The following is a 15191-nucleotide window of genomic DNA, read 5'->3' as shown; positions in this document are numbered from 1 at the left end:
TCCTTGGCACAGGCCGAAATTTCTTAATAGAGACCCAGAAACGCAACAAATCAAAGATTGGACAAATGGGATTGCATGAAATTGCAGAGCTTCTGCATGGCAAAGTACATAGCTAGCAAGAACAATAGAAAGCCCATGGATTGGGAGAAGATCTTCACTAGCCATACAACGGACAAGGGTCTCATATCTAAAATATACCTGGAACTCAAAAACTTAAATCCCCCAACAACAAATCTTCAAAGAAACAACTGCCTAATAAATAAGTGGGCTAAAGACTTAAAGAGAAACTTCTCTGAAGAGGAAAGAAGGATGGCCAATAGACACATGAAGAAATAAATGCTCGGGCTGAGAAGGTAGCTCAGCGGTAGAGTGCATGCCTTGCAAGCATGAGGCCCTGGTTTCGATTCCTCAGCACCACATAAACAGAAAAAGACGGAAGTGGCACTGTGGCTCCAGTGGTAGAGCGCTAGCCTTAAGCTGAAGAGCTGAGGGACAGCGCCCAGACCCAGAGTTCAGGCCCCATGACTGGCAAAAAAAAAAAAAGAAAGAAAGAAAGAAATGCTCAACCTCCCTAGCCATAAAAGAAATGCAAATCAAAACAACATTGAGATACCACCTCACCTCAGTTAGAATGGCTATAATCAAGAACTCTAGGGCTGGGAATGTGGCTCCATGGTAGAGCGCTTGCCTTACATACCTGAGGCTCTGGGTTCAATTCCTCAACACCACATAAGAAAAAAGAAAAAAGCCGGAAGTGGCTCTGTGACTCAAGTGGTAGAGCGCGAGCCTTGAGCTGAAGAGCTGAGGGACAGCGCCCAGACCCAGAGTACAGGCCCCTCGACTGAACCCCCCAAAAAAAACTTAAAACAAAGAACTCTAATAACAACAGATGCTGGAGGGGATGTGGACAGAAGGGAACCCTACTGCATTGTTGGTGGGAGTATAAACTTGTTCAACCACTTTGGAAAGCAGTATGGAGGTTCCTCAAAAGACTCCACATAGAGCTCCCCTATGACCCAGCAATCCCACTTTTGGGCATTTACCAAAATGATCATAAACAAGACCACACTAAAGCTACCAGCACAACTATGTTTATTGCAGCATTATTTACCATAGCTAAGATATGGAACCAACCCTGATGCCCCTCAGTAGATGAATTGGTCAAGAAAATGTGGTATATATACACAATGGAATTCTATGCTTCCATCAGAAAGAATGACATTGCTCCATTTGTTAGGAAATGGAAAGACTTGGAAAAAATTATATTAAGTGAAGTAAGCCAGACCCAAAGAAGCATAGTTCCCATGGTTTCCCTTATTTGCAATAACTAGTATATGCCTGAGTCAAGCAGAAAAGGTCAAATAAGTTGATGTTAGGGAAATGAACCCTAAGATATGTATTCAGATGTTTTTTTCTTTCATGCGATTGTTTCTAACCCCTGCTTTTAAAACCCCTTTCTTAAAACCGTTTCTGCAAGCTGGGCGCCAGTGGCTCAAGCCTGTAATCCTAGCTACTCAGGAGGCTGAGATCTGAAGATCGCAATTCAAAGCCAGCCCGGGGAAGGAAAGTCTGTGAGACACTTGTCTCCAATAAACCACCAAAAAACTGGAAGTGACACTGTGGCTCAAATGGTGGAGTGTTTGCCTTGAGCTGAACCGCTCAGGGACAGCGCCCAGGCCCTGGGTTCAAGCCCCCAAACCGACCCCCCAAAAAAAGTTTCTGCAAGTTTCATCGTTCTGTTTGAGCACATTCTCATTCACCCTCTGTTTTTTAGCAACGCCATTTATCCAATTGGTGCCTCCTACACCACACCCTAGCCTGATTTAACTTAACATTCATTTTTCTAGTATGTATTGATTTCACCAAGGAATTACGGTATGGTATTTTAAACATGCATATATTTTGTTTTACTCACTTTAACTCTATTGTTTTCTCTTTCCTTGACCACCCATATTGTATAGAGAAAGGCACCAAGATTCAAAACATTGATTACATTAAAAGGTACTGTGCTTATACCTATCAGATCTGGCTGATTTAACAAGTATTTGCCAACCATTTCTATTTAGCCTGTACAGCTAAGATCTTAGAAAAGAATTGTGGGGGGGGGTCTAAGAAAAGTCTTCTGCACTCAAGAATTAAAAATATGATAGCACAAAATATATTTTCTTGATATTTTTCTCCCCAGAAATATCCAGAAATCAAGAGGAGTAATGGGGACATTAAAAAGGTAGTTATTTAAGCTAAGCATCAGTGGCTCACACCTGTAATACTAGCTGCTCAGGAGGCTGAGATCTGAAGATTACAGTTTGAAGTCAGCACAGGCAGGGAACTCTGTGAGAATATCTCCAATTAACCACCAGTGGAGCTGTGGCATAAGTGATACAGTGCTCTAGCATTGAGTACAAAAGCCCAGGCCCTGAGTTCAATCACCAGGACTGGCAATAACTACTAAATAGATAGATAGATAAATAAGTAAATAATAAATAAATAATCTTACAAAGTGTTATTAAAACAATATCAGAAGTATGAATCTCATCTTGTATTCAACCACATCCATATCTTGGACCATGATATTCTAAAAGTGAAGGGCCAGAACACCAGATATTAGGCCCTTCATAAAAATATTCAGATGATGATGGTTACTATACCCTCAGGTAGATCACCCTATAACCATTTTCCTACCAAGAAGCAGAACACAGGCTGGTCACTGATGAGTTTCTCCTCATTCATTCTGTATATGTGAATATGAGGACTGCCTTTGACTTTTTCTGTTCCAATCCAGCTGTACTCTTCCTCTGCCCCAACTCAGCTATTCAGTAACTTTGTACAATTATTTTAGCAATGAAAATTAAATAGTGACAAAGTGCCTATAGGTTTATCTGCTCCTAAGAATCTCAGGTTATTTAGTTGACAGGCTGAGGTAGCCACAGCAAAGTGGTAAGCTCAGATACATTATCTGGCTGACATCTTCAGTTGATTGTGACATAACAGAACCAGGCCTGTACTTGGTTCTCAGTCATAAGCATTCAGAAGGAAACTGGAGTAAAACAGGATAATAAGATGAATCAAAGGAAGAACAAATTGGACTGGGAACATAAGGGAAGGGTAACTATCTAATTAATAGAGCCATTCAGACACTGGGAGAGGTGAAAGCTATCTCAACTGAACTATAAGTGAGGGTTCCCAGACTCCTAGTTTTCAGGCTAGCCCATAGCAGGGCATGAGTGGTTCACACCTATAATCCTAGCTAGTGAGAAGACTGAGATCTGAGGATCATTGTTAAAGTCAGCCTAGTCAGGAAAGTCCACGAGACTTTTATTTCTTTTTTTTTGGGGGGGGGGTCTGGTCGTGGGGCCTGAACTCTGGGCCTGGGTACTGTACCTCAGCTCTTCAGCTCAAGGCTAGCACTCTACCACTTGAGCCACAGCGCTACTTCTGGCTTTTTTTTCTGTTTATGTGGTGCTGAGGAATCAAACCCAGGGCCTCAAGCATGCAAGGCAAGCGCTCTACCACTGAGCTACCTTCCCAGCCCGAGACTTTTATTTCTAATGACCACCAAAAACCTTGGAAGTGGAGCTGTGGATTAAGTAGTAGAGTGGTAACCTTGAGCAGAAAAAGCTGAGGGACAGTGTTCACACCTTGAGTTCAAACCCCAAGACCAATGTAAAAAATTTAAATTAATACTCAGCAGGCTGAGAACTGAGGATAGCAGTTCAAAGTGAGCCTAGGCAGAAAAGTCTGTGAGACTCTTATCTCCAATTAAGCACCAGTGGGGCTGTGGCCCAAGTGACAGAGTGCAGGGAGAGCACCCAGACCTTTTTAGGCCCAGGACTGGCACAAAAAAATTAATTAAATTAATAAAAAATACATATGACACCAACATAAGGACATATGCTTTGTTGGGCTCAGGTACTAAGCTAGATGTTTGGGATGCTACAGTGAAAAGACTACAAGACCTAATCCGGGCCCCTGAGTATCTCATAATGTGTTAAAATAGTTTTAGGTGTGAACAAAACATACATTAGAACCAAGATGAGACTTCATTCTGATTGCTGGGAGTCAACAGAAGCTGTGAGTAAAAAGCAGATTGTCAAGGAAAACTACAAATAGGAAGGTAACATTGGAGATAAGCCTTGAAGATAGTCACCATGTAGATGGAAGCATTTTCATCAAAGGAACCACCAAATGCAAAAGCACTAAAGTGTGAAAAGTGTATGATGTGAGCAGGAAATGGATTCAGAAGGCCAGTCATTGTAGATGATAAAGACTGGAGAATTAGGGACACTTTGTGAAAAGCTTTGTAGATGAAGCCGCGAAGGTCAGATTCTAGCCTGTGGATAATGAGAAGTGATCACTACCTAGTCAATTCTCTGTCCAGCCACTTTTTTTGAGGACCTGCTGTGTACATACACTAGAGGTGCTGAGGATAAAACTGGACATGTTCAGACTACAAGGAAAACACACACACACACACACACACACACACACACAAACACGCACGCACACACATTCCAAGTGTGCCCCGTTAAGACTGAAAGTGATATAGACAATTTTAATTCCATCATTTTGGGACCAGTACGGAGGATGGGTTGAAGGCACACATATTGATACTAGACTCCCTAGGAGATTAGATTGGACATAATGGTCATGCCCAAAGCCAACAGATTTCCAAGCCATGGTGACTAAGCTTGAGTGGAAAGTAAGGAAGTACCTATGATGAGGCTAGGTTCTTTTTTTGTGTGTGGGGGGGTGGTCCGGTCGTGGGGCCTGAACTCTGGGCCTGGCGCTGTCCCTCAGCTCTTCAGCTCAAGGCTGGCACTCTACCACTTAAGCCATAGCACCACTTCCGGCTTTTTTCTTTTTGCTTATGTGGTGCTGAGGAATCGAACCCAGGGCCTCAGGCATGCAAGGCAAGCGCTCTACCACTGAGCCACCTCCCCAGCCCCGAAGGCTAGGTTCTTGTTTCAAAGTGTAGCTGGGTATTGATGACCTTTGCCAAGGTAACCAAGGCAGGAAGAAGTCGTGGGGCCTGAACTCTGGGCCTGGCGCTGTCCCTCAGCTCTTCAGCTCAAGGCTGGCACTCTACCACTTAAGCCATAGCACCACTTCCGGCTTTTTTCTTTTTGCTTATGTGGTGCTGAGGAATCAAACCCAGGGCCTCAGGCATGCAAGGCAAGCGCTCTACCACTGAGCCACCTCCCCAGCCCCGAAGGCTAGGTTCTTGTTTCAAAGTGTAGCTGGGTATTGATGACCTTTGCCAAGGTAACCAAGGCAGGAAGAAGTTTGGGAGAAAACTGATGACTTCTGTGTGTCCAATGAGCCAGAGTGCCTGTGGATCCACAGAGGAGACTCAGGAGGAGGATGACAAAAACAAATAAAGAAGCAGTGAAAACTGTATTGTAAAAAAAAAGAAGAAGAAGAAAGGAAAAGATAATTTCTTTTAGAAGAAATATCTTTAATTTTTCAGTTTCCACCTACTTACTTAAATTGATGCAAAACAATGTCACCATGAGAAAAGTTGACTCCAGGGCTGGGAAGGTGGCTCAGTGGTAGAGTGCTTGCCTTGCATGCATGAGGCCCTGGGTTTGATTCCTTAGCACCACATAAGCAGAAAAAGCTGGAAGTGGTGCTGTGGCTCAAGTGGTAGAGTGCTAGCCTTGAGCTGAACAGCTGAGGGACAGTGCACAGTGCACAGGCCCAGAGTTCAGGCCCCACAATGGGAAGGAAGGAAGGAAGGAAGGAAGGAAGGAAGGAAGGAAGGAAGGAAGGAAGGAAGGAAGGAAGGAAGGAAGGAAGGAAGGAAGGAAGGAAAAGAAAAAGAAAAGAAAAGAAAAGACCCCAGAGGACCCATACATCTCACCAGGATGCATTCCTGTACTTACCTGTCCCCACACTGCAGACTTAGGGGTAATGCTGTCTAATGGAAGCAAATCACAAGTCTTTAAGGGTTAATATGAGTCCTACTTTCATTCTGTTGTAAAAGCTGGTTAAGCATTTTTGTTTCCCAGGTATGTTCTTTAGTTGTAGATTAGCTAGGGAAATAAAGAAATGACCATTGGGCACCATTGGCTCATATTTATAATCATACCTACTTGGGAGACAGAGATCAAGATTTTAGTTTGAGGCCAGATGGAGGAAAAAGATCATGAGATCCATCTCAACCAATATCTTGGCATTATGGAGCACATCTGCTATCTCAGCTCTGGCAGGAAGTGTAAATTGGTGATCATGGATGGCCTGGAAAAAACATGGTGAGACCCTATCTCAAAAATAACCAAAACAAAAATGGCTGGGGGCATGGCTCAAGCAAAAGCACCTGCCTAGCAAGCATGAAGCCTAGATTTCAAACCCCAGTACTACTGGGGGGGGGGGAGGGGAAGATGAAGGAGAGAGAGACAGAGAGAGACAGAGAGAGAGAGAATATGGGACAGAGACAGAGAGATACAAAGAGAGAGAGACAGAGAGAGAGGATGATGGTGATGATTCATTGCGTTACCTACCTCTTTCAGAAATATTAACTAGAGATCCATATATGGGACTGTAGGAAGTCTATGATTTCCATGAGATTGTATAGTGTTATATGTCAATGATGAGCATGTGTAATTGTGCAACCTACATAGACTGCATTAACTTGTAAAAAGTGTTACGTAAACCAGGTGCTGGTGGCTCATGCCTGTAATCCTAGCTGCTCAGGAGGCTGAGATCTGGGTATTGCAATTCAAAGCCTGCCCAGGCAGGAAAGGCTGTGAGACTCTTATCTCCAATAAGCCACTAGAAAACCAGAAGTGGCACTGTGGCTCAAGTGGTAGAGCACTTGCCTTGAGCTGAAGAGCTCAGGGACAGTTGCCAGACCCAAAAGTCAAGCCCCACAACCAACAAAAAAAAGTGTTCCATAGTTCAAAAACAGTAAGTAAAAACCATGACTCCTAAGGAGCAGAACATCTAAGGACTTTCTCCCAAAGATAACTGAAAGACAATGCTTAGCAAAAACTTGTTGTAAGAGAATTCGCATGAATGATGAGAGTCAAGGCACTGGACAGAGAATCCCAACTCTTTCTTTTATTGTGTCAGTCTTAGGGCTTGAACTTGGGGCCTGGCCACTGTCTCTAAGGTTTATGCTCATGCTAGTGCTCTACCATTTGAGCCACAGCTCCACTTTAGCTTTTTGTTGGATAATTGGAGATAAGAGTTTCACAGACTTTCCTGCCCAGGCTGACTTTGAACTGTCATTCTTAAATCTCACCCTCCTGAGAAGCTAAGAATCCCAACTATTGAGGAAAAAGTCAAGTTGCTTCCACAGACAAGTGCAGTTCAGATAACACACAGAAGATGTCTTTTTACTGATGACATTGCTTACATTGCCTTCACTGCCCGGGCAAAAGCTACAGTTTTCCATACAAATTTCAGAAGCTGACAAAGTTCCTGATGAGCTCATTAAAAAGCAAAATTTACTTCCAAGGAAGAAATGGAAAAAGAAAAAAAAATGCTTGGGGAGCAGATGGTTGTGTTCAAGTAGAGCATACCTGTGATTGCAAGTCACATTTACTCTAAATTCACAATGTAAAATTGCCATTGGCATGCAGGTCTCAGAAGCAAGCATGACAGACTGAGTTGGATGATACAATCAGAGCATGAAAAGCAGTACTGAGCTGATGTAAGTGGAACTGAATGAAAAAGCATTGTCTTTTTCCTTCTTCTCTGTATTTTATTAGCATATATTGATTATACAAAAGTATGTCATTGTGATATTTCCAAAATGCATACAATGTCCTTTGATTAAATTCACTCAATCACTCTTTCTTCTCCATCACCCATTACTTGTGCCAGTCCTGGGGCTTGAACTCAGGACCTGGGTGCTATCTTTGGGGGGGGGGATGCTCAAAGCTAGCACTCTACCACTTGAACCAGAGCTCCAATTCTGGCTTAATTGCTTCTTCTGGTGCTTAATTGGAGATAAGAGTCTCACAGACTTTCCTGCCCAGGCTGGCTTTGAATCATGATCCTCAACTCTCAGCCCCCTGAGTAGCCAGTATTATAAGTGTGAGTCACTGGGGATCAGCCTTCTACCAATTTAACAAATTTCATTACTCTATTAGGAAAGCCTTTTCCAAGGGTAACAGAAAACTGCTTGGAAAAATTTTCAAATGAGCATCACCACGGCTCCTAAGCAAACCACTGACTAATGCTTACCTCTGATTCTCCAAAAGATTCTTTGCAAGGACAGCTTTCACCCTCTTCTCAGTCACTTTCACTGTCCCAAGCCAGTCTTTTCCTAAAGTTCTGTTGCTCACTCACATTACAGGAAGGTCTATCATGACTGGGAGGAAAAAGCCATTTAGCAAGAGTGCCAGGTGAAACACTAACCTAGTCTGGAGACTAAGGGGTAGATGAGCCAAGGAAGCCAGATGAAACATACCATTGCAAAGAATATAGCAGATGAGTGATCAGAGAAGTATGTTGAGAGGCAACACAGCTCACTGAGATAAAATACAGGGTGGGCCTATCTTGGCTCAATTTGCAATGACCTTACAAGAAGGCTAAAGGCATTCTTCTTAAAGAGGGCTGGAATTCTTCATGAGGCTGGAGGAAAGTTTGTGTGTGTGTCTGTGTATCTGTGTGCCAATCCTGGGGCTTGAACAATTTACACTAGAATGGTCCCTTGAGCACCATCTTCATTGAAAAAGTACCCTTCAAGAAAGATCTTCAGTGAAAAAAATAGAAGTAAAGAGCACTAACGGAATCTCTTTTTCCTCTATCATTCTACCCCATTCTGTAAGCCATGGGCATTAACCAAAACTGTGTGTACCTTATTCCCAACTCCCCCTCTGCAGAAGAGGGGATGGTTCTGATCTTTAGCCCCAATGATATAAGTCTTTAAAAGGAACAAGAAGTTTCTATGTCCTGAGGGGCAAGTGCAAAGGTATTCATTCTCACCAGTCTAGGTTCCTACATACACACATACACCCCACCGAGGCTCCTCTGGCCTTCATGAAGATGCAGCTAAGGTACAACAGTCAGAACCATACAGAAATGCTGAACAGTCTTTCCCTTTTAGGACTCTCCCTACTTATTTCTGCTCTTGATAGAGCCAGGCCTTTACACTGTTTGCTTTTTTCCCTGTAGAGTGCCCTCTGCTGGACTTCCTAGCCACTGCTTCTGGTATCTCAGACAAGCAGTACAACTCTCCCAGGAATAAGCACATTTATAATATAACTTAATGTCTCTTGGGAAGTGATTAAGAAGCAATGTAAACAGAATTCAGTTTTTAATTTTTTATCCTCATATTAACCCTTTAACTCCATATCTTAGATCCCTATTTCTGTTCTAACAAATGACTACAAATGACAAAAGTATTACCTTCCAGTTTTGAGGTCAGATGTCGGGAATTTATTTGACTGGGAGTGTTGGAAACTCTGGTTGCTTCTGAAAGCTCTAGGAGAGAATATTTGACTTTCTAGCTTCCAGAAGTCTCATGCGTTCCTTAACTGGTGATCCCTTACTTGTATCCCTCCAATCTCTGACTCTGTAGTCACATCTCTAATAATGTTCACTGATCAGCTAATTCCCTCTTTAAAAAATCCTTATAGAGGGCTGGGAAGGTGGCTTAGTGTTAGAGCACTTGCCTTGCATGCTCGAGGGCCTGGGTTCGATTCCTCAGCACCACATAAGCAAAAAGCAAAAAGCTGGAAGTGGCGCTGTGGCTCAAGTGGTAGAGCGCTAACCTTGAGCTGAAGAGCTGAGGGACAGCGCCCAGGCCCAGATTTCAGGCCCCACGACCGGACCCAAAAAAAAATCCTTATAGAAGGGTGCTGGTGGTTGGTTCATGCCTTTAATCCTAGATACTCAGGAAGCTGAGGTCTGAGGATCAAGGTCCAAAGCCAGCCTGGGCAGACAAACCTGAGAGACTCATCTCCAATTCACTAGCAAAAATCCAGAACTGTAAGCATGACTCAAGTGACAGAGTGCCAACTGTGAGCAAAAATCTGAGCAAAAGCAAAAGCCCCCAAGTTCTAGCCAGTACTTACATAAAATACTCATGATTGTATTACTGTGGACCCTTCTAGGAAAAAAATCAATAATAATATCTACATCACAAGATCCTTAATCACATTTGTAAAATAGCTGTTAACATGTAAGGTAGCATATTTGCAGGTTCCAGGAATTAGAACATAAACATCCAGTCTACCACATGGAGAATTTTTCAACAAGGAGTAGCAGGAATGAGAACTTGAATCTGAGTTTTCTCCAGGTGATTTTGATGTACTGACAAGTTTGTAAATGGGCTTATAAAGGGCCAGCTTATAAACAAGAATGAAATTACATCATTTTCAGAGCAATGGATAGAATTTGAGACCCTTAAGTGAATCACAGTAAGTGAAGTTCAGGAAAAAGATCACATAGTTGTCACTCATGTGGATGCTAAGCCTAAAAGATAAATATAAATGTAAAAAAATGCATGATCATATATACATGTATGGAAGGGGAAGATGTTTGTAACTGTGGGACTGTTTGAGGGGATGAGAAGGAGGGAGTAAAAGAGAATATTGATGAGGGAACAATACTGAAATATATTGCACTTATGAACAAAGATGTCAAAATGAAATTCACTAGAAGCTGTTGGATACTAGGGGGTAGTGGGGAAGAGGAAACAGAGAGTACATGAAGGGGGTTCATCTGATTAATGCATTGGGAAATATCATTATGAAACCCCTCTGAGCAATTAGCTTAAAAATAAAATGAAAAAAATGAATGACAAGAATGTAAAACAGCTCCTGTGGAGGTCCTAGTGGGAGTGAAAGGGGGTCAACCAAAAGGATGAAGGAGGGTGACTATGGTCAAAACACTTCACGTACATGTGTGACAATGGAACAATGAAGCCTATTGAGATTGGTAGATGAGGGATAAGGGAGAGTGATGGAGAGCATGAATCTGATCAAGAAGCATTGTATGCATATAGAAACATGTCAAAATGATCCCTCGTGTACAACTAATAAAATGCTAATAAAATGTGAAAATAAATTTTGTCAGTCATTGGTCTTGAGCTCTGGGCCTGGGCACTGTTCCTCAGCTCTTCAGCTCAAGGCTAGTGCTCTACAACCTGAGCCACGACATCACTTCCAGGTTTCTGGTGGTTAATTGGAGATAAGAATCTCACAGACTTTCCTGCCTAGGCTGCGTGATCCTCAGATCTCAGTCTCCTGAGTACCTAGGATTACAGGCGTGAGCCACCAGCGCCTGGCAGAAGATAATTTTTTAAAAGAAAAAAATAAATCCAGGTGCTCACAGCTCATACCTGTAATTCTAGCTACTCAGGAGGCTGAAATATGAGAATCAAGGTTTAAAGCCAGCCTGGGAAGGAAAGTCTGTGATACTTTTCTACCAGAAAACCAGCAGTGGATCTGTGGCTCAAAGAGGTACAACGCTATCCTTGAGCAAAAAGAGATCAGGGACAGTGCCCAGGTCCTAAGCCCAAGCTTCACAGGACAGAGGAAAAAAGAAAGAGAAAGACAGAGAGAAAGGAAGGAAGGAAGGAAAGGGAGGGAGGGAAGAAGGAAGGAAGGAAAGGAAGGGAGAGAAAGAAGGAAGGACAGAAAGAAAAGGAAGAAAGAAAAAAGAAGGAAGGAAGGAAGGGGGAAGGAAGGAAACAGAAAGAAAAAGAAAAGAGAAAGAAAAGAAGGAAGCAAGGACAGAAAGAAGAGAAAGAAAAAAGGAAAAGAGAAAGAAAAAATATGAGTCAATAAAAGAGTCAGCTTGACTTCAATTAAGCTAGATTCTGTCTTAATTGCAATCAGCCTACTAAGTGCACACTACCAAAGAATAAGATCTATTATCAGGCTGACAACTGGAATATTGAGTCCTCATGATAGTTTTTCTGAGCCTTTTGAGAAAAATCTGCCAAAGGCCCTCTCAGACTGTCAAAACATCCTGGAATATATTTGCCTCTGATTCTGTACCTTGCTCTCCACTCTCTCACTTAAAACACTAACCTTTCCCATTTGTGCTCTCACCTGAACTGAGTAAACAAGCTTCTAACCTCTCTTCTTACCACCCCTCCTCTTCTTGGTATCCAAGAAGAGAAGAACAGGTAAAAGGTTAGTTCTGATGTACTTGAGCAAATGGATATACAAACTAAATGGAGAGAGTTCCACAGCTGTCCTCCCATTCAGCTCCCATATCTCTTGCTTCGTCAACACCACTGCCCTTTGGCCTAACCTCTCTATACCTGGAAAATTCCATTGCGAAATGCTGAGCACACATTTTTTTGAATTTAGCCCACCTCCTGCTCTCCTCAGAACCAGCTTCAGAGCTACAGAATGGAGAAAAGCAAGCCTGCCAGCCACTACTGACTGGAGACACAGCCCACCAGTGTGTAAAGAATTCCCAATGACTATACCCAAAAGTAGCTCGAGATGCCAGGTGCCAGTGGCTCACACCTGTAATCCTAGCTACTCGGTTCAAAGCCAGCCTGGACAGAAAAGTCCATGACACTCATCTCCAACAAACTACTCAGAAAAAGCCGAAAGTGGCACTGGGGCTCAAGTGGTAGAGCGCTAGCCTGGAGCACAGAAAGGCTCAGGCATAGAACCCATGCCCTGGGTTCAAGGCCCAGGACTGGCAAAAAAAAATGTAGCACGAGATGGGACTGGGGTCCATTCTAAATTGAATGATAACTATTAACAATTCCTTGCTTTTTCTTTCCTGTCCTGAATCCTCAATGAGTTGAGATACAAGGGATAAGAAACACAGCACATCCTATTTGAGAGAATTAGCATTTGAGGTTCTAGGAAGCAAAAGACATGACATAAATAAGACATTAAGCCTGGCTTAAATGTGTGATGTCCCTGAAAAGAAGCTGGGCCCCTCAAACAACTCATCTGTCCTCACTTTCCACTTCAACTGATTATAATCATTTTGCTTGATTAAAAGTATCCACGATATTAACTCAGAACTATTTATTAAGCAACTGCTTAATTAAGCAGTGCCAGATTAGTTATTAATCTGCTCTTCTTCCTAAATCTCTGAATCTCAATAGTTCTTAATCTGCCACTTGACATATAGAAAGAAGAGTAGAAGCTTAATATCAGGTTATGGAGGAGGAATGATGAGAGTCAATTATTTCTTTTGTCAGACAGGAGATCTGATGAGCATCAATGAAGGGAGAGGACCTGGGGAGACAGAGTGTGCCAGGTACTTGGCAGTTGTCTAGTAACTTGGCTGTTGGAGGGGGAGGGACTATCTCAGATGCTAGGGAGAGGTTTGCACTGCGATTGCTGCCTTCAGAAAGCTGGAGAGGCAGGAGGCTGAGGACTGAAAAGAGAGGGTGAGTAATTTTTAATGACACCAGGATCCCAAAGATTGCCAGCTGCCAGCCTGGACTGCCAGTAAAGGGTAGAATTGTGCTGTCGTTCTGAACCTGCAGCTCATCATAACCTGGTCCATGAGAATTTGAAGTGACAGGTCAGAATGCCCTAGTAATTTGAAGTCCTTCAAGACACTTCAAGACAATGGAGTCATCTTTCTTGTTTGGAGTGATCCTTGCTCTCCTGACCGTCCTCATCATTGCTGTTAATGCACTAATGATTGTGGCTATGCTGCTGTCAATCCACAAGAGTGATGGTGTCGGTTTCTGCTTTACTTTGAATTTGGCTGTGGCTGACACCTTGATTGGTGTGGCTATCTCTGGCCTACTCTCGGACCAGCTCTCCAGTTCTGATGAGCCCACACAGAAGACCCTGTGCAGTCTTCGGATGGCATTTGTCACTTCTTCTGCTGCTGCCTCTGTCCTCACAGTCATGTTGATTGCTTTTGACAGATACCTTGCCATTAAGCAGCCCCTCCGCTACTTCCAGATTATGAATGGGCTGGTGGCTGGGGCCTGCATTGCTGGGCTGTGGCTGGTTTCTTACCTCATTGGCTTCCTCCCACTTGGAGTCTCCATATTCCAGCAGACCACCTACCAGGGGCCCTGCACCTTCTTTGCTGTGTTTCATCCGAGGTTTGTGCTGACCCTGTCTTGTGCTGGCTTCTTCCCTGCTGTACTTCTCTTCATCTTCTTCTACTGTGACATGCTGAAGATTGCCTCTGTGCACAGCCAGCAGATCCGAAAGATGGAACAGGCAGGAGCCATGGATGGAGCTTACCGCCCCCCCAGGTCTCTAAGCGACTTCAAGGCTGTCCGCACTGTGTCTGTTCTCATTGGGAGCTTCACTCTGTCCTGGTCCCCCTTTCTAATCACTAGCATTGTACAGGTGGCCTGCCATGAATGTCACCTCTACCAAGTACTGGAAAAGTACTTATGGCTGCTTGGTGTAGGCAACTCCCTGCTCAACCCACTCATCTATGCCTATTGGCAGAAGGAGGTGCGGCAGCAGCTCTACCACATGGCTCTGGGAGTGAAGAAGGGGCTCACCTCATTCCTTCTCCTTCTCTCAGCCAAGAAAGGTGGTCCAGAGAGGCCAAGGGAAAGTTCCTGTCGTATCATCACTATCTTTCACTCCGAGCTTGATGACTGAGATGGTAAGAATGGAGATGTTTCCAAGTGCTTTACCCTCCCCACTCTGGATCCCAGCTAGGAGGTCACATGGAGCTAGGAGAATAACAGCACTTGGCTCAGGAAATTGACCACCTTATTCTCACATCCCCTCACCTCCAGAGGGAGAGGCAAGATCTTGACTTTCTTCTACAATCAGATTCTCCCTTTGCAAATCTCCACTCTTCAATGTTCTGGTTTTTATTTTAAGTGAGTCTGTTTCCTGTAGCGGTATACTCACTTATAGCGACAAAGGTACTACCAAAAAACTGTTTGTAAATGAAATCTTATTTTTTTAACATATCAGAGCAACACTGTCCAACAGAAACAGAATGCAAGCTGCATATAGTTTTAATGTTCTAGTAGCCATGTTGAAAAGGAAACAGGCTATTTTTAAAGTCTCAAGCTTTTAATTTTTAAATTGTTTTAATCATATATATTTATGGGGTATATTGTGATTTTTCCAATGCAAATCTACAACACATATTCGTTAAATTAGAGTAATTAACATTTCCACTCCTTAAACATTAATGTCTATGTTTTATTTAACCCAATATATTAGGTCTGTTTGCTTCAATATTTAATCAACATAAAAATATACTTTTGTCATACTAAATCTTTGAAATCTAGTGTGTATTTTACTATTACAGAACAGCTCAAT

At 43.0% G+C, this 15191-nt stretch overlaps 1 protein-coding gene across 1 annotated transcript; it reads left to right on the top strand.

The window, feature by feature from the left end:
- Positions 1–13505: 13505 nt before the first annotated feature.
- Positions 13506–14513, top strand: Gpr119 (G protein-coupled receptor 119). Its single transcript, XM_042682419.1, has one exon. The coding sequence runs from the start codon at positions 13506–13508 to the stop codon at positions 14511–14513; it is 1008 nt and encodes a 335-aa protein (XP_042538353.1).
- The last annotated feature ends 678 nt before the right edge of the window (positions 14514–15191 follow it).

The sequence above is a fragment of the Dipodomys spectabilis genome, unplaced genomic scaffold, assembly GCF_019054845.1.
Source record: "Dipodomys spectabilis isolate Male_0828 unplaced genomic scaffold, ASM1905484v1 ptg000071l, whole genome shotgun sequence".
Taxonomy (NCBI): domain Eukaryota; kingdom Metazoa; phylum Chordata; class Mammalia; order Rodentia; family Heteromyidae; genus Dipodomys; species Dipodomys spectabilis.
This window is presented reverse-complemented; position numbering and strand designations above follow the sequence as displayed.

Excerpts from the sequence above, each read along its gene's own strand:
- Gpr119 (XM_042682419.1), top strand. The coding sequence starts at position 13,506 with ATGGAGTCATCTTTCTTGTTTGGAGTGATCCTTGCTCTCCTGACCGTC.